This window comes from Haplochromis burtoni, unplaced genomic scaffold (genome assembly GCF_018398535.1).
Source record: "Haplochromis burtoni strain Fernald_Lab_line unplaced genomic scaffold, NCSU_Asbu1 Contig_306, whole genome shotgun sequence".
Lineage (NCBI taxonomy): Eukaryota > Metazoa > Chordata > Actinopteri > Cichliformes > Cichlidae > Haplochromis > Haplochromis burtoni.
Genome location: NW_024582667.1, coordinates 139,427 through 158,864, shown reverse-complemented (window position 1 = coordinate 158,864; position 19,438 = coordinate 139,427). Strand labels below are relative to the sequence as shown.

Genomic DNA, 19,438 nt, shown 5'->3' with positions numbered 1-19,438 from the left:
GTGTGTGTGTGTGTGTGTGTGTGTGTGTGTGTGTGCGCGCGCAACAGAAATTTGCCAAGGGCCAGACTCTGTTGGACATGGTGTGTGGCCATCTGAACCTGCTGGAGAGGGACTACTTTGGCTTGACTTTCCAGGACACAGACAACACCAAGGTCAGACACACAAACACACACCCACCCACACAGATATGCATAGATGGGCACAGCAGGACATCTTACTTGTGCGTTTATTTATTCACTTTTACAGTTTTACATGTGTAACTGAAACTCTGTAATGATCGCCAGATGCAGCTGCAGTTAAATGAAATGCAGACTTCATACACACACATGCACGTGTACACTGGGTGTTTATTACACACTTTATTTCCTAAAGTTTGAGCTGGTGATTTTTGATAGAAAGACTAACTTTAAATAGAAAACCCCCCATTTCTGGTTTCTTCACAGTCTTCTGGTATTGTCAAGCTATTATACTGAGCTTTAATGTCATTTAATTACATTTTTATTACCACAGTGACCGTTAATTTGGGGGTTTAATTTGGGCTTTTTTGTGGATAGTTTTCAAGTGTTTTTTTTGTGGTTTCTTTTTATGGAGTATTTACTGTTTTGTTTGGGTTTTTGTCACTGACTTCAGAAGAAATGTCAGCCAGTCCTTTAGTCCATTTAACTCCTGCTTCAATGGTTTCTCCAGGTGTTATAAAGCAGTGAACCCCTGGCTGCCCTTTTAACTTTGCTTAACCACTTACAGCCTGAAAGTGGCACACATGGCCTTTAATATTTTAGAATGTGATTAGATAGTGTTGCCTTTTAAAAATAGTGCAGAGGGTCTGCAGTCCACCATGAAAGCTCTAGTGGCATTAAGCAGACAGAACTGAATTCAACTGGCATTTATCGGCCTTAATATTAATGCTTTCTGTGTTTATAGAAGCCTTCATCGAGTTTCATGAATACAGTTGAATCCAACAAGGGAACAGAGTTATAAAAGGGAGAGCAATCAGCGAGGTCCAGTTCTTTAAAGGGCTCTTAAACATGAATATGGAGGTGGAATTTCTCAAAGGGGATTGTCTCTTTCTTTCTTTATCAGAATTGGCTGGATCCCTCTAAAGAGATTAAGAAGCAAATCCGGGGTAAGTGCAGCAGATGCACGCATACTGTACACACATGCACACACATGCACACGCGCACACACAGTCAAACAAGTCCGCGCAAAAAACAGCAGAGGCACAGACATCCTTCACTAAACAACCTTTGCTGGGGCTTCGTCCACAGTTGGTCCCTGGAATTTCGGGTTTGCTGTCAAGTTCTACCCTCCAGACCCATCTGTGCTCATTGAAGACATTACCAGGTAGGTCTGACTGCTTCTGTTAAGCTTGCTTGTCAAATCAACCATCAACTATATCAACCACTGCACTCAAAAAATAGTGTTCTGGTCATTGTTAACTTCTCTTGAACCTTTGACCTAAATTGTTTAATAGGACTATAGTAGCCTGCTATCAAAGAATTGAGGCTGGGACTCATTACAGTACTCGATTCCTTCAGATGTTCCAGTTAGGCTGACAGTTAGATCTTGAAGAGAAGTGTTACCAGCATCTCTGCCTCTGTTTTTTTAGGTACTATTTGTGCCTGCAGCTGAGGGATGACATCCTGTCTGGTCGTCTCCCATGCTCATTTGTCACGCACGCCCTTCTGGGCTCCTACACAGTCCAGGCGGAACTGGGAGACTATGAGCCCGAGGAACATGGTCCAGACTACGTCAGCGATTTCCACTTTGCCCCCAACCAGACGCGCGAGCTTGAGGAGAGAGTGATGGAACTACACCATAACTACAGGTCATAGAAAATATGACTTCATTAGTAAACTCAATGCTCTTGTTTGCGATCTGAGGAATTAATATGAATAATAAGAAGTGAAGGATCGGTTGTGGCATTTGCACTGTAGGGGAATGAGTCCAGCAGAAGCAGAGATGAACTTTCTAGAAAATGCCAAGAAACTCTCGATGTATGGAGTTGACCTGCACCACGCTAAGGTACAGGGATGCTCTCTTTATTGTTTCTCAGTCTTTTTATCTGTCAGTACCTCTTCTTCTGGCTCTTTGATACTCTGTGAATTTGTTTAATAGGATTCAGAGGGAATCGACATAATGCTCGGTGTCAGTGCCAACGGTCTGCTCATCTACCGTGACCGCCTCAGGATCAATCGGTTCGCCTGGCCAAAAATCCTGAAAATCTCCTATAAGAGAAGCAACTTTTACATCAAGATCCGCCCTGGAGAGGTTAATAAAAAACGTTTTGTTATCTGTTCTTTAGTATTTTGCTTGGAAGAGCTGGAGTTCACAAGTACTGCATGCACAACCCCACCAGAGCAGCTCCTCTTCACTTTGCCAGAACTGAGGCGAGTGAAATAAAGAGTCGTTTGGTAAAGAGCTAGCTTCACATTTCTATTTCATGGTTTCACAGTTGTTAAAATTATATCACCGCCTCTCTTGACTCGTCCAAAGCAGCGCAAATAGTCATTTCATGGTTTGATAAAAGTGTTACTTCTGAGATGTATCTTGCTGCACACCATGTGACAACTGCAGAGAGTATTTTATCAGGCATTATTTATAGACTTTAGAGATGCCGTTCTTAAAGATTTGGCTGATAGGTCATGTTTTTATTCTTGTCCTTCTCTCTTTCTCGACTTTCGAGTGTGATTAGCCAGTCGGGAGGATTTGCATTTTCATAAAGGATTTTACTTACAAGTGTAGCAGTCACGTTATGCTCGCTCTGGTTTTTCAACTCCCTAAAGTTATTATGATTTCCCTTCATTCTTTGGCCTTGAGGGTATCTGCAGTGCTTTATATCCACAGTTAAACTGACTTTGACATCTTCATAGTGAATACCAAGCCCATTCTGTGCATACACTTTGTTCTGCAGATGTATCCTCTTAAGTCAGCTGTCACTTTAAATTTGCCTGGAGGGTCATCATTGTGGTTTAAAACCGCTTTTATTCTTATCTGTCCCCATAGTGTTTTTGTGTGGAACTAAAGTGCTTCCTTTTGTGAATGGACTCCACCCAATGTTTAAGGACCTGTTATATTGCTAATAACCTATTGATCTGAAAGCATTTTCCTCCCTGTTCACACAACTGAATGTCTGATGGACTGAGTGCATGAACAACTAATTTATAGGTTGGTTAGAGATGGAAAATCTACCCGTCATGGTAGCAGGAGACACAAGGCGAGTAAACAGAAAACACTGATTTTTCCATTGCTGCAGAGTAAACACATTTCACCCTGCCGCCCTCCCTCCATCTTCCACTTCACTTGCTTCCCTCACTCTCTTTTTCTTCTTCACCTCCCCGCCGCCTCCTCCTTTCACCACCTCCACTCATGTCCCTCATCACTCAGTATGAACAGTTTGAGAGCACCATAGGCTTCAAGCTGCCCAACCATCGGGCCTCGAAGCGATTGTGGAAGGTCTGCATTGAGCACCACACCTTCTTCAGGTAGGCCTTAATGCTCACAGATACAAACAGCACGTTTTCTGCACTGTGCTCACTCTGACCTGCATGAACCTTGGCACAGTAGACCTAGAGTATCCCTAAAGTGTTGATTTTCTAACTATTGATTGTAACAGTTTTCTTAAAGAGTCTGTAGATGAGTGATAAAAAAATGCTCTCAAAAGAGTTTGGAAAATTTCTTTGATGGTTTGGAGGTAGGAAGAAGAAAACAAGTCTTGCAGCAAATACATCAAAATGAATCATAGGAAAGTAATTTGATATAGGTCATACAGTGTGAACACTGACCTTATTTGTAGGATTTGTACTGAAAAATTGGATATTTTTAGGGGTTTACACTGATTTTTTTTTAAACTTTGTTAGTTCCTAGAGTCAGCAAATATATGATAGAAGAGAGAGCTTTCTTGTCTGCATGGTACAGTTGTGGTCATAATTTTAAATGCACTCATGATGGGCATTAATTTCATGGTAATTTTGACCTTTTAATGAACTGTTCTTTTTTTCAAGAACAGCATATATCTTAAATGAATAAAATGAAATAAAAAAAAAAAACAAGTATTTGGTTCCCAGGTTTACATTTATTTTAGATTTTCTCTAATCCAGATAGGATTAAAAGTATACATGCAGGCTCAAATATATAGATAATTGGTTAAATGTCTCTTAGCAAGCAGCACCTAAACCAGATTAGCCATCAACATCTTCTTGTACAACTCTGGCGGGATACTGAGCACTGTTCATGGCAGAACTGGTAGAGTTCATTTACACTGGTTGGTGTCCAGACACACACACACACACACACACACACACACACACACACACACACACACACACACACACAGAGCGAGAGTAGTAAACAACTTTATAATATGGTTGTGGTCAGTGCATTGGAAAGGGGATTCCAGAGGTTTAATGTTAGCCTACTTTATCAGTTCCAAAACTAGTTTGGGATCATTTTCTTGTTTTTTCCAAGTTTTGATCATCTAGCTGTTGAGATTAAGTTGAAAACTTTGGAGGTAATCATCCTCCTTCATTTTTTGACATTCACTTTGTACCACATACCATTACCAATGGTGGCAAAACAGCCCCAGAGCATGATGCTACTGCCACCATGCTTAACAGCTGGTGCAGTGTTCTCAGATTTGCAAGCCTCACCTTTACTCCTCCAAAGATATGTCTTGTCATTTTGGCCAGATAGTTCAATCCTTGTCTGACCATAAAAAGAAGGCATTTGTCCATGTGGGCAGCTGCAAATTTCTGTTGAGTTTTTGTTGTCAATTTAGGAGCTGGAGCGTCTCTCTTTGTCACCACCCTCTCAGTCCATAGAGATGAAAAACTGTGGACAGTGATGGTGGCGTTACAGTGTTTTCCAGTTCATGGCAAGCTTGAGCTTTGGTAGTTTCTGAACATCCTAACCAATTTCCTCTCATCTGAGGGTGGCAGTTTGGGTCTTCTTCCAGATCTCGCATGCAAAGTGGGGGACACATCTCAATAACTTGTACGCACGTGCAAGTGTCTAAATGGAAGATCCTGAAATCTGCAATTGTTTAGAAATGGTCCATCATGCTTCTGGAATGGCCTTCATAAAGACCCTTACCTCAATCCTATTGATGATTTGTGCACTATGCTTAAAGGCCATGTCTGTGTCAGGAAACCAACCAATTTATGTGAATTCTATCAACTGTGCCAAGGTCAGATATCCTGCCTGGATTATGCCAGAAACTTGTTGATGGCTACCAAAATCATCTGGTTGAGGTGCAACTTGCTGAGAAACATTTAATCAAATATTTGTGTGGATTTATGTATACTTTTGAGCCTGTTTGGATTAGATAAAATCCAAAGCAATTTCAGACTTGTGCACCTAATCCTAGGTTTTTAAAATCTGAACTATAAAATTCTATTTTTTTTACTTTCTGATTTTAAAAAATGTATCAATTTGCATTGAGTTTCCGCATTAATTTGCATTGTTTTTTTTCTACAACCAGTATTTTCTTTTACAATTTTTGCTTAAATTTAATTTGCAATTTCAGGTTTTTCAGGAAAAAAAAAGACTGGTGATGTAGAGGTCTCAGAAATTCATTAAGATTCATGTAACATTGTAACTCATAATACACTTAGTGTTACAGGGTTAAAGATGTATCCAGTGCAATCATTCCATCCTAGAAACAGAACACTTTAAAGAAATCACTAGAAAGTCCAAAATTACCACAACAAAAATGCCCATGATAAGTATAGGTAAACTCATCAGACAGGATATGATTAGCTTAGACGAAGAGAAACTGTTATGAGAGTCAAAAGTTATGATTTAAAGACTTTAGACATGCTGTTAATGAAACACAGGTTTTGATGAAATCATGAAAACTCATGAAAACATACGAATGTTGGGAAAACGGGAAACACAACGAGGTCAGACTGGATGTCAGTCAGACAAACTGATAAAAGACTGAGAGAAGGGCAGGACTAAATAAAGCACAGAGTGCTAATTGGGTAGCAAGACACAGGTGGAGGCAGGAGATTCTTTAGTTAATTCCAGTAAATTTCCAGAGAAATCAATAAATAATGGTTCCGCAAAGCCCTATCGAATATGTGCCACATATATTCATTTTTAAGTGAACTGAACCTTCCTGCAGGTTGGTTTCCCCAGAGCCACCTCCCAAGGGCTTCCTGGTGATTGGCTCCAAGTTCCGCTACAGCGGGCGGACCCAAGCCCAGACCAGACAGGCTAGCGCTCTGATTGACAGGCCCGCTCCACAGTTCGATCGTTCTGTTAGCAAGAGGTACCTGCTGCCTCGAAGCATTGACGGAGGTAAGAACCCAGACTCTTTCACTGTCGGTATGGACATTTGCCGTGAGGCAGTTTGTTCTCTCCACAGAGTACAAATATTTCAGCAAGAATATTTGTTGATTTTGTGTTGCAGCCCTCAAAGTGAAAGGGGCCAGACATTCCTTGTCAAAAACAAGAATTAACATTAGATTTAGATATCATTTTATGCGCAGCACATTCAAAAGCTTAACCTAAAAACTCCTGGTGTTTTATGGTTACCCTCCACTTGCTTTCAACCAGCCTCGGCTCTTGGTGACAGTATGGACCAGCTGTCCCAACGAAGCTCCAGTGAGCGCACACAGTTCATGTCTAGAGAAGATCTGGACCAAGAGGGCAGCCTAGACCTGGACCACGATCAATATCATTATCAAGACCAAGATCAGGACCACTACACAGATCAGGAAGACGATCAGAAGCTGACACTGGGTGCCAATATCTCACCACCGACCAAGACTTTGGAGCTGAAGGTACCAGATGAGAGGACAGACTTGAAATGCACAGAAATCCGACTTCATTCATGCTCTGATTTTCATAGTTCAAAGCTGTACAAACAAATTACATGTCATTGTTAAGAAGAAGAGAGTTTCTATTTAGCCACAACCGATCAATCAGCAGTGCAAATGAAATCAACACATCTGTTAAATAGGATGCTGTAAATGTAAAAGCTACATCGCAGTTTTGAGGACACTGCAGAGAAATAAACAAAAAGCAATTAATCTGATTCATTGGGAAAGGTAAACAGCACACTGTGCATCACAACTGAAAAATATCTCACATTAACTCATCTTCTCTTTCCTCGTTCCTTTTTTATTTAAGAATGTAATCACCTTTCCTATTTTTCTCTCCTTGGCTTAATTAACCTGATTCCCGCTCTTCCGGTTATGAGACTTCTCAGTATGCACCTTCTTTTCTCATCATTTTTCTTAAATCATCTCCTCAAATCTAACTCGACCTCTTTGTAGTACATAAAACGTCTCTAACCGAGCACCCTCCCTTTGACCAGTAACATTCTCTTTGTATCACCGTAAACTTAACAATCTTAGCTAACCTCTTCTTACATTTCTGTCATGTGCCTTGTGCTTTCCTTCAGGGTGAGGAAGCAGGCTCGCCTGTAGACTCAAAGCCTGAGGTATTTTGGTATTGGACTTTGGTGTCTGTATACGTGCTTTTTTTTGGTCGTTCAAGGTCATGTGCTCGTGCACTGTGTTTGTTAAGCACGACCTGTCTTATGCCTGTGTTGTTTGTCTGTAAAAGAAATGTTATTTCTTTTGATTTCATGGTTTCCAGGATTTCACTAGGTATAATCCGTGGAAAATGCATGAATTGATTTTCAAGAAAAGACGAGAAATGTTATATATAGATTTAATCAAGCTTTTTGTTTTATTTCGTATTTTCCTGCTGGAAATAGTTGTTTCACTGGAAAGAATGATTAAACTGTAATAAGCATTTTGATGCTAAAAAGAGTAAGACGTCTATTGAAGAACTGACTTATTTTTCTCGACTTGCAGCACAGTTTCACCAGCATGCCTCTGCAACAGTGTCCCCGTATGACATTAGAGGGATTGTTTGTCACCAGCAGGATAAACAGATGGCCTTTAGGCACTGTAGACGATTCAGTGAATCGGTGTTTCCCCACTTTGCAAATCTACCGATCCACCAATTAAACTGCCCCAAAATCTACATCTTTGTTTAATTTAGAAATATATTTATTTAAAAACCATCTTTCTCTATGCTCTTATTTGTTTTGTAAAAGTCCTGTGCAGGTAGTTGTGGTGCTGTTTTCTTGACTACTGCAGGAAATATTGGCATCACATTAGTGGCTTAATGGACTCTTTGTTTGTGGTTTTGTAATACCTTCCCATCAAATCTTTGGATCAAGAAGTATGGGAATAATCCTCCTCCAAACCTTTAAGTTCAGTCAATAAATGTCTTCATTAATTACCAGTTGGCTGACACTGAAATGGATTGTCCCTCTCTTCTTGGCAGAACATTAAGTGGCTTAACAATCACAGTCCAAAGCCTCAGTGGTGTCAACTGTTTCTGTTTGTCAGTCTGGCTGCCTGCCTTTTTTGACTCACCTGCAGCATTTTACCTCTTTGTCTCTGCACGCATCTGCTCTCTTTCCCCACCTCCACCCCCTCAAACTCCCAACCCTTCCGCTTTGCTCGAAAAAAACCTTTCACTTCATGTCGCTTGCCCCACCTCATCTGTCGGACAAGGAACTGGTCACCCTTCGGCCTAAACAGGAGGTACAGCTTGTCATCTCTTTTTGGCATGAGACGTGTGTGACTCTCATCAGGTGTTCAGTGTTTGTTTGTTTTGTTTTTTGTATTCATAACTGTACCACTCGCAGTTTGAAAACAGGAGTCAGCAGCGGAGCTCCTGAAAACAGATATATTTTCCTACAGAGCACATAATCTTTTATGCGCTTTGTACATTTTCTGGTCATATCTAAAGCCTTTATTGGCCATCCACGTGGTACAGTTTTTATTTCATAAAGAAAACAATCCGTCATGCTACCTACCTGATCAGACAGAGCTTGGTTACGATTGTTCATTTTCCAGTTAAATCCAAATCGACTTCATTGTGCTGTGAACCAGAAATAGACTTAGAAGCTTTCTATTTATGCTGTCTTTTTTTTTCTGTTTTTCCTTTCACTGTGTGAGTAGCAGTTCTTGGACAAACCAGAAGATGTTATACAAAAGCACCAGGCCAGCATCAACGAGCTGAAGAGGGCTTTGAGGCAGCCTAACAGCAAAATGGCCCAGAGAGAGAAACGCATCTCTTCAGCTACTCCTCCTGGAGGGACTCCGGAGCGGAAACCAGTAAGAATGACATTCTATTTCCAAGTTATGGCACATACTATCATTGTTAAAATATCTATATTACCATTTTCTAAACAGGCTGTATTGGTCCTAGGCCAACATATATATTTCTTCACAGAGTATGCCAAAATTTGGATTCCATTAAACCAATTCACAGAAAAAAAAACCTAAAAATGCTTTAAAATTTACACAGTGATACCCCCCAGTTGTTTTTCTTTGGGATTTTTTTTTGTGTGTGTGTGTGTGTTTTTTTTTTTTTTTTACAATTCTTCTTTACAATAGCATTGTGGGGTAACAGTAATGAATGGAAGAGCCGTTTATCTAGTTAGGCTAATGAAACTGTCTACTCTATGTTAACATAGGCGACCACTGACGCCAAATTGATTGACAAGCAGGATGCTTATGAAGGAACACTGGACTCTTACTCTTACGTGGAAAAGAGTAAGACCTCTTCAGAGGGTAGAGACACATTTGCAGTGACATCTTGGACTGAAGCGAATATGAACAATTGCCAGACACGCCCAGACTCTGGAAGAAGTCGACATGGAACATCTCCAAAGCGGGAAACTGAGTTTATTGCAGCAGGACTAAGAGATATGAACCCCATGGCTGGTACAGTAGCAGCTAATGGGCATCATGAATCTGTTCAAATTCGGAGAGCCATTCAAGAAAATGGATATGAGTCTCCACCTGAGAAACAGGCAAGAGAACTGAAGAAGGATTTAAGACATGGCCACTTTGAGCATCGAGAGAGGCCCAAGAACTTTGAAACTCCAGTGGCTTGGGATTCTGTCCCAAAGGGCAGTGCTTCAAGACACAGTGAGGCTTGGAAAATAAAAGACCCAAGCCCTGTGGGAGAAAAGGATTGCAACAAAACTGGGAACTCACACACAGAAGTAACAAAAATAGTTCCTCTCAAGCCGCAGAGATCAAAGAAGTCTATAAATAAAGAGAACAAAGATTTAAACCCTCAAACGCACAGCCAGCCTGACAGAGGCGTCTTTGGTGCTGCCGGGGATGTACAGATGACAAAATCTTCCTGTGAGTCAGGAAGGAGACTGGATGATAATGCTGTACCACTGTCTGCCACAGATGTTGTCAAGGAAAACACAATGGACACCAAATACCAGGGTGAATCTACAGCGTTGTATCAGCAGCAAAGTCAAACACATCAGCAGATTAGGAACGAGTTTGTCGGACAACAGGAGCTCAGGGACTGCAGGGACTCTGCAGGCCAGTGGACGAGAGGAGGCGTTGCATTTGAAGAAAATTCTCAAATCACCTCAGAGTTTAGCGCCAAATTTCCAGCAGCTCCCCCACGCACTCTCCCCCTGAAAACACAGTGGTCCCGAGACAGACTGAGCAACATGGACAACAGCCACATCCACCACAGGACGCCCAACCAAGAAACAGCCAAGAGGAAGCAAGCGGTAAACCATCTGCCCCCCTTCCCCCCAACCTGTTTGTCAGTCATCGGAAAGTAAAGCATTGCATGAGCTTCAGGCGATGTGGTGCAAATTGTTTTTGCCATCTAAAAACAAACCTTCCAAAAAAAAAAAAAAAATCACACACACGCATAAACTTCAGAATTCATGTGGCTGTGTATGAGAAAGCAAAAGTTCACGTTCCTTCGCATCGCCTCATTGACCGACTCAGTTCACGTCCATGGCCTAGGGGGCATTTTGCTTTCCCTTCTTCCCCTCCGCAAATCTTGACATCTGCTTGGCCATTTCAGAACGCTGTGGGCCTTTAAGCAAACTTCCCATTGCTTAAGCTTCAGGCGTCCCTTCTATCCCACCTTAACTTGTCACGTTAATACCTGGTCTCTCCTTCCAACACTCAGAGCGAGGGTGACTGCTGTTGCAAGGAGCGCAAGACCTTTTTCCACCATTTTTTTCTTTGAAACCTCTTTTTCCACATAATTTGAATCCTTTGTGTAAATGGCTGAGGAGGCCATTTGAACCAAATGTTCTACCTTGGCACCTCTGCAGCAAAGCAGAAAAATGAAAAAGACGATTAGATGTAATCACTGGCTGCAGAGCTGCCAAACCTCTTCAGGGTTCAGGCTTTCATATGCCGCATTTAAAAATATGAATACCTTTTCCCTGAAAGGGAATTTTGAAAAATCAAACCTTTCAGTGCATGGCATTACCATTGCACTTGCAGTCATTTTTAATGATGTCAGCCTGTGAAATATACCCAGTTTGCATGCTTTTGACTGCAGCTTAAAGGCTTTGGAGTTTGGGGGATCTCTCACATTGTGTGTTTATCGTGCAGGTTTAGGAAAAGCCCCAAAGTTTATGAATGACTTAGACATGTTTGCTTACAGATAAGAACTCAACAGTGCTAAAGCGACATGCTTAATAGCGGTGAAGCAAGAACACTGCAAACTCGGGCTCTCCAGATATCAATTATTTCATCATGTGCAAAAAGCAGAACTCGACATCAAAGCAGTTTCAAAGAAAACTTTTTCTAACTTTTATTTTTGGATATGCTTACACACATTAGCTATAGGGAGACGGTATAACTTGTGGCTGCATTTCGGTGAATTCACGCATGCTTTCATATCGTTGTTTGCTCTTTGTTTGTTTGCCTTTTCCATAGGAGACACCTCCCACCCCTGCTATCCATGAGGAGCCTCTCAGTGAAGCTTCAGTGAGTCATCCCTCGGCTCCTCTCATATTTATTATGTAGTCACACCTTGGGAAAAGAGTAAATAAACTACAATTAGATATTTGACAGATTTTATTCAAGCTGCTCTTTGAGGCGTGTTTGTTTTTGTATCCAAAGCGTGGAGATAAACGCACAAAAGCACAGCCCGTAAATTCATATTTAATCAAACGGGGAAACTGAATATTTTAAAGTGCCAGCTCGACATCATGCCTAAATCTGATATCTAATATTTTGTGCCGCTGTTAAATGTTCAATAAGCATGTTTCCATGTTTAATTGTGATCAGAGATCAGAGTAGAGAAGCTAATGTATGTACTTTACATGCTGTACATTGTCTAAAAGTGCAGAAGATAAACCACATCAAATTATCATCTGTCTCCTCTATAGAGGGAACCATGGGAGAGGCGCCTGGGCTCCGTATCAGAGGATGATCAGGACCACGAGATCCTGTACTTGAAGGAAACCCACCTGGGCATTGAACGAAAATGTTCCAGCATCACAGTCAGCTCTACATCCAGCCTGGAAGCTGAAGTAGATTTCACCGTCCTCACGGACCTGTACACAGGCATGGAAGAGTTCTCCAGGGGTATGTCGGAGCTGGGAGAGAGGGATCTGTCACCTGATGGGGGTCTGCGCTTTGGCATCGACATGCTCCAGCAGCAACAGCAGCAACCCTCTGAGCCACCTCCTCCCTTAGTATCGGCTCCTCTGTCCAGAAGAACCAGCAGCAGTCCTCCAGCCAAACAAATCCAGGCTGAAGAAGTCCGACCAGAAGTCAAACGGTCCGATGTCCAGGTAGATCAAAGTTTTCAGATCAGCTGTGTAGAACCACTGAGAAGTGTCTACTTCTTTGGTTTGTTTTGTTTTCACACTGCGCTATTTTTAGGCACCTAAAAATATGCATCTTGGCTCCTTTTTAAATTCAGACGCCAGTGCAGGAAAGAATGGGTGTTAATTTGATCTGAAAGCAAGTAGCATGAAATCATTACTCTACAGTTTTATCTCTGCATGTTTGTAACCGAGCACTTGAGAAATAAATAAAGCCAAGCGTGAATGCAATGGAAACAACAGGAAGAAAAGAGCTGAATTCCTCTCCTCCCCAGCACTTTTCCCATAACACCAACCACATCCACGCTCTGCGTCTTTCCCAAGTTTCCCAACAAAGTGTGATGACAAGGTAGCTGTGGGTGAATTCATGCAAGTTTATTCACAAGGCTGTGGTTTGCCTGTGCAGTGGGTGGTCAGAGGGAATGTAACAAAACAGAAAATTATGGGTTCATGATTTGAGTTGTAAAAAAGCTGGGCGGCTAAAAGTATTCAAGCTTCTGACACCTCTAATGCACTAAAATCCACAAATGAGCAGATGAAGTGACTGTCGTGAAATATGCAGGAAAGGGATGTGCTTTTAGTTTGAAGTTTTAAAGAAGGTAAACGAAAGAAAACCCACTTTGTTCTTTTCCTCGTTTTTTATGTTTAACTTTTTACTAAAGTAAGATATCTCTTAAGCTTCCAAACTTCAGACTCTCAGGTTGTCTTTTGCTTTCTGTTCTGATTAAATTATGTTCCTTTTCGCAAACAGGGGGCTTTCAAGCCTTTTAAAAACCTCCGTTTCTGCACAGAGTCTCAGAACAACACTACGAACTATACACACTCTTATTAATATAAACATTCCTTCTCTTAAGCCTGTAGTTCCCAAAAAACCAAAGAGATCAGTCCCCGTGTCTTCATCAGTGGACCGAGATCAGTCACACAGAGAAGGCAGTCGTGTCTCTGCCGCCACACCACTGAGCAGGGAGGGCAGCGATATCAGGCCCACGCCAACAGTCAGAAAGACGGACATCAGGACGGAGACTCAACCCAATGGGTCAGAGGTCACCACGACCATCGTGGAGTTCACGGATCAGGTTAACTTCATATTTCACTGCTAAAAATGTACAGAAAGGTAGACCTGTAAAATATCTGGACATAATCCAATCAATCTGTCTGTTTCAGGATCACGGCATCACTGGACTAAGTGAAGTTTCTTACTCTACAAGACAGAGCGTTTCCCCTGTGAGTACAGACAGGGGGACCTCTCCAATTTTAACTCAATCTGCAGCACACTCCTTCTTGTTCTCCAGGGTTCAAACCTACTTACAAAGCCCAAAGACACGAATTCAGGAACACACATCTGACTGAATGTCACAAAATATGGTTCATGTGTCTTTGTAACATTTGCCTCATGCCTCCTCAGGTGCACAAAGGCAGTCTTGGCAGAGAGACATCAGGCTCTCCCATCCTCGTCTCTGAAAATGTTACCTCAGCTACCACTCATGTTACAAAGGTAGAGAAGCTCAAGTAAAACTCACAAAGTGCACATTTAATTTATAATTTAGTGCCGCTTATCTTCTTTAAATGTTAAGGCTGTTAAAAGAAAAGCTGTTGTCTGTATGCTGCAGACAGTGAAAGGAGGATACTCAGAGACCAGGATCGAGAAGAGGATCATAATCACAGGAGACGATGATGTAGACCAGGAACAGGTGAGCAGAAATTGACAAATGAGCTTTGTTACCTTGGCACCCCAGTACGGTTCAGTCTTTATATTAAAGTGGTGTGATTAGCTTGCCTGAGAACAGTGCAAGAGACTAATCAATTTGTACATGACTGAAGCAGAGGAGTAGCTAACTTCCTGGCTACGTTTTCATAGTGTATGCATCCATCATTGTTCATCAGCTATAAAAGCTTTTTGGTTAAAGACGGGCCCTTCTGAGTTGCTAGACAGTTTTTAAGTGTGTTTTGTGATTTTATTACAGCAAATCAACTTTTTAGCTGATTTTTATATAAGAACTCACAAAGCCTAAGGCTAAATTGTTATATTCTTTAAGTGGGCAAATACATTTACTGACTAGATAAAATATAAAATGAGCATTTGGGTATCTAAAGACCAATTTTTAAAATGAATTGTAATTCCAGCTCCCTTTGCGAGCACAAATCAGTATTCAAAGGAGCTTGCAAAGAAAAGCGTCTGGACTGTCCTGACGCTTGTCTTTGCAAGCTCCTTTGACTACGATGACCTGGATTACTGAGAACCTTCACAGACACAAATCAGTATCTGAACCTGTGTTCTGTTTTTGTAAGATACAGAAAAGTTCCATAAGGTACTTGGGTGGAGGGGTTTAAGCAATTCATTTCATTCAGGACACACACTTCACTCTTTCCTTTCAGGCTCTGGCTATTGCCATACAAGAGGCCAAGCAGCAGCATCCAGACATGCAGGTGACTAAGGCAGTTGTTGTCAGGGAAACAGAATCATCCACTGAGGACCGACACGGTGCATCAGAGGTACAGCTGGCATCTTGACGCCATGCAACAATGGATGAGATTTTTACATCCTCTAAACTCTTTTGAGGTTAAGGGATTTAACATCCACGTCTCCTTTCTTTGCTGCAGTCCTGATTTCCTGAGACGAGAGTGCCCCCCTTTGGACAAGAAGCGTCAGTGCCCGACTTGAAATTGCCGCCCACCATCCCAGTCGATTAAGGACTACTGCCTGAGGCGCTCTGCCAGAGCCTCTTATACAAGTTCACACACAAACCTGAAACAGGACTCTTCAAACGATTTAATTTGTATTTGAACGTTTCATTATAGAAATCGTCATCATGTTCAACAGAGTGACTTTTTTTTGCAGTCAGGCTTCACAAGTAAGAGAAAAAGAAAAAAAAAAACATTTATTAATTTTACATGGTTGATAACATGCCACAAGAATTCCAAACATGTGGAAAAATTTCAGACATAATTCAAGTAAATTCCCTGCAAAAAATCTCAGGGTCTATATGTTCAAATCACTCGCTTTGGTATTTCTAAACAAAAACAGAGAACACAGGGAATTCATTGGGAAAGGGGTTTATTTAGATATGAGTGGCTTATACTCTCATCATGTGATTTCTGCTGTGTGCTAAAGAAAAAAAATGTGCTCACATTGTGTCACTGAGTAATAGAATCTAGTACATGTAGCTCCAGTACTGTTAAAGCATCCAGTCACTCGCAGGGTTTAGTGAAAACTGTTTAGTTTTCATAGCTAGTCAAATAAACAAATATCATCCCATCGCACTGAATGATGAAGATGCACTGATTAGAGACGACTGCGGTCCTCTGGAGGCGTTTATTCGAGTATTTAGCGAGGACCAGTGTTAGCTATCTAGTAATATTTGACTTCCTTTAAACATATCTCACCTCGACGTGTGGGTGGTAAGTATGCATATCTGCATTTATGTCTTGACATTAGGAGCTGTTGATACACAGTGTACCTGTTGTATTTATTCAAACAGTGGCAATGTAGTTTCTGAGCATGCTGATGTTTCAGAATGAGCCCAGTCTCTCTCCTCTCCCAGCCTTTAGATACGCGCTCAGAACTCACCTGGATTTAAATCCTCATTGGCCGTTGTGTGTGTAGTAAGTAAGTACATAGAGTAGGCTTACATTCCTTGTTCAAGTCACAGAACGGGCTCCTGCATCAGTAAAAGTAGTGTCTGAGATAACTTTTGCATGATGATGATTTCTTTTGGATGAATGGACTGTAAATGACTTCAGTGGATATTAACTCATCATAAGGAGCGATGATTCTGTCAACGACGGGAACACCCTGAGAAATTACAAAGCTGCAGAGACTGAATTGTTAATAATCTAAAATCTTGAAGAGAAATGATGCGTGTTGGCGAGGGTGGAAAAAAAGTGGGAAATGTCAAGTACACAGTACACTCAGTTATGACAGCACACTCGATTATTCTGTTGCAGCCCTCTTACATTCTCATCTCTTCTCAAACCGCTGGTGATGTTCATCTGGTCCTAACCTAGGCGTTTTCTACTTATTTGCCAGTGAATGAACATAATGTGGCCCACATAATGTGAGCTTACGTTCTGCAACCAAGCTGAAATGGCATTATGCATCAGAGCTCTGCCAACGCTCTTTCGTGTAAAGTACCATGTTAGAAATAAGATACACAGTAGGAGACGCATTTTTGGACTTTTAGTTGTGTGTAATTTGGTACATGGATGTTAGAAGGATGCTGTAGAGATGTAACGTGCCAACTGAGGTAGCAGTCAAACTGTACAAACCCTGGTTTTGTATGAAATAACTTTATATGAGCAACTTTTAATTACAAAGTGTCAGAAGGTCAAATGCACACATTTTTTGGTATGACATGGTTTCCCTTTAAGTATACTGTCTTTAGCGTTAAAAACAATATATAACTTCTGTATCTTTTTCAGAACTCATATTTTATATATAGACCAATACATGCAGCAGAAAATTCAAACAATTGATAAAAGAAATGTCAAAAGCTGCCACTCAAGGTTTATGAGGAAATTAACAGGCTTTCAGACACTAAACTATACCGTCTATGTTCACGTGTCTAGTGTAACTCCTTTTGTGTTCCTTATTTTGGTTCCAAAGTGATGCTTAGTCATGGATGTGGGTGTCAAACTGAAAGGTGGAAAAAAGAATAATGCAACCACGCATACCTTGTACTGTATATTTGGTGCTGTTTAGTGGATCGTGAAGATGTATAGTAGTTAATGGAAATGGGCTTGATGTACACTAGGGGGCACCGGTTACCTAAAAGAAGCCAGCTTAGCTGCAACATCAAGCATACCCAGCTGAAGTCCTTCTCACCATCCTTCACTGGATCGACCAGCATGGTCTGACTTACCTCTCTCTGTCCAGAAAAGTCCCACTCACGGACATGTGACAATGACCAGACTGTAATAACCAGACTGTGAATAATCGCAGACCCTCGACTGTGGCTGAGACACCTGGTGCCGAAGTCTGATTGGATGACCTCTGGCAGACCCTTAAACCTAACCTTGTCCTTCTGTACAGAGCTCTCCTTCTTCTTCTCCTCCTCCTCCTCTGCAGCTTCATCTCTTCTGCTCTGCTGCTTTCCACTGCTTAGTGCTGTATCCTTGCTGTACATTGTACTTGCATTCATTTGAAAATGAATAAAGACGAGAGAAAAAAACAAGGAGAACAAGATAAATGACAATCCCTCTGTTTGATCTGTGTCTCTAATACTATACTAGTGCTGTAAATGATTAGAAAGACACGGTTCAGGCATGCGTTTCTTTTTCAGGCAGTGAATATTGCATATTTACCTTTTTGGCATTTAAGTAGTTTCTAAGTTTTAGATAAGGTACCATAAATCAAATAACAGCCAGGAGAAAACAATGAGGAGACACAATTCAAATTTTAGTTTCTGCAAAAAACACCTGTATTTGGAAATCTGGGAAAGTTATCCATAAAACAGTTTCAGGAACCTGCTTGCACACACACACACACACACTAACATAAATATATATTCTCTTTGTTTTTTACTCACCCAACACACATACATATACCTTGCTTATACCAGGTTGGATCCCCTTTTGCCTTCAGACCTTCACATCCATGTTGACATGATAAAATGGTATAGATCTCTCGGCTGCACATTCATAATGTGAATCTACTATTTCACATCCCGAAGGTGCTCTATTTATTTGGGAATCGGTGTTACAGCCCTAGCAGGGCTTCCTCCTGAAGGTGCCTGTGTGGGCGTGTCCCACTACCTCTTCTGCCTGAGGTGCCACCTTTCCCTTTTGTGCAGCTGACTCTCGTCAGTAGTTAAGGAGATTTAAGCCCAGGGAAAGGTGAGCTCTGGGCCAGAGTGCCAGAGTGCGGTTACAGCTAGTGAGCTGAGTGTTTGTGGTGTTTGCTAGTGAGCTCCTCTTTTTGTCTTACTTTGTGCTTTATTGACCAACGCCTGAGAGTTGTTTCTTAAATGGTGATAGCGGCTTGTCCGTCTCTTTTAGTTAGTGTTAATACAAACTTTAATAAAACACTTCAACCCTTTTGCCTCCTTGACTCCTTTTTCTGACCCGGTCACTTTTTGCTACTTCCCCCTCACCGCCTAGACCCCCCCCAGGGGAACGTAACATCGGTGACTGGAGGCCGTTTGAGTACAGTGAACTCACTTTCATGTGTAAGAAGCCAGGCTGAGATGACTTGATGTTTGTCACATGGCACATGCTGGAAGCCGCCATGATTAGATGGGTACACTGTGATCATAACAGGATGGAAATTGTCAGTAAAATTGTTCATGTAAACATACAAATGTCAAAAGAATGCAAATAGAAAATGAATGGAGCTTAAGAACTTTTTTAAGTTCCTTTTTTTGTTTTTGTTATTTTTTTAGCTACTCTTTTATTCAGCTTTGACAGATGTGGTTGCCAGCATCTCATCTAAGTTTCAGATTCCACTTGGTGGAACATAACAAGTGGAGGTTTCCAACCTAACTTTTATTAGTGGAACAACACTAGAAAATAAAACTAACACTCTGATAAAGGCTTGCATTGCACAAGAACAATGGTGTTTTATTGAAGAGCTTGCCTAGGGTGTTTGTTCATCCCAATATACCTTTAAACAGAACTCCTTTTGGCAAGCTTCCTAAATATAAAGCAATACTGACCTGATGTGAGCAAGAAACTCTGAAGAAAAAGAGTCCATGAAGCTCGTGCAGTTCAGATACACCATTACAGGTTGTGTTTGGTTAAGCTTAATGCTGCACAGTTTCAGCCAGTTTATAGAAATCTGTATTCACAAATGAAACTATTACA

At 41.3% G+C, this 19,438-nt stretch overlaps 1 protein-coding gene across 4 annotated transcripts in view; it reads left to right on the top strand.

Annotated features, from left to right (window-relative positions):
* Positions 1 to 17,832, top strand: part of si:dkey-178k16.1 (band 4.1-like protein 1) — a 48,838-nt gene extending 31,006 nt beyond the window's left edge. Inside the window, exons 4-24 of one of the 4 annotated variants that reach the window (XM_014329577.2) lie at positions 48 to 152; positions 1,081 to 1,123; positions 1,266 to 1,341; positions 1,607 to 1,825; positions 1,935 to 2,022; positions 2,116 to 2,268; positions 3,385 to 3,482; positions 6,122 to 6,297; positions 6,556 to 6,782; positions 7,406 to 7,444; positions 8,535 to 8,564; positions 8,985 to 9,140; positions 9,503 to 10,570; positions 11,745 to 11,795; positions 12,200 to 12,607; positions 13,495 to 13,716; positions 13,805 to 13,864; positions 14,046 to 14,135; positions 14,251 to 14,331; positions 15,017 to 15,133; positions 15,242 to 17,832. In XM_014329577.2, the coding sequence (XP_014185063.1) occupies positions 48 to 152; positions 1,081 to 1,123; positions 1,266 to 1,341; positions 1,607 to 1,825; positions 1,935 to 2,022; positions 2,116 to 2,268; positions 3,385 to 3,482; positions 6,122 to 6,297; positions 6,556 to 6,782; positions 7,406 to 7,444; positions 8,535 to 8,564; positions 8,985 to 9,140; positions 9,503 to 10,570; positions 11,745 to 11,795; positions 12,200 to 12,607; positions 13,495 to 13,716; positions 13,805 to 13,864; positions 14,046 to 14,135; positions 14,251 to 14,331; positions 15,017 to 15,133; positions 15,242 to 15,247 (3,513 nt within the window). In that variant the 3' untranslated portion in view covers positions 15,248 to 17,832. The remainder of the gene's footprint in view (positions 1 to 47; positions 153 to 1,080; positions 1,124 to 1,265; positions 1,342 to 1,606; positions 1,826 to 1,934; positions 2,023 to 2,115; positions 2,269 to 3,384; positions 3,483 to 6,121; positions 6,298 to 6,555; positions 6,783 to 7,405; positions 7,445 to 8,534; positions 8,565 to 8,984; positions 9,141 to 9,502; positions 10,571 to 11,744; positions 11,796 to 12,199; positions 12,608 to 13,494; positions 13,717 to 13,804; positions 13,865 to 14,045; positions 14,136 to 14,250; positions 14,332 to 15,016; positions 15,134 to 15,241) is intronic. The other 3 variants (XM_014329578.2, XM_014329580.2, XM_014329579.2) reach the window with 3 other exon arrangements.
* Positions 17,833 to 19,438: the final 1,606 nt, after the last annotated feature.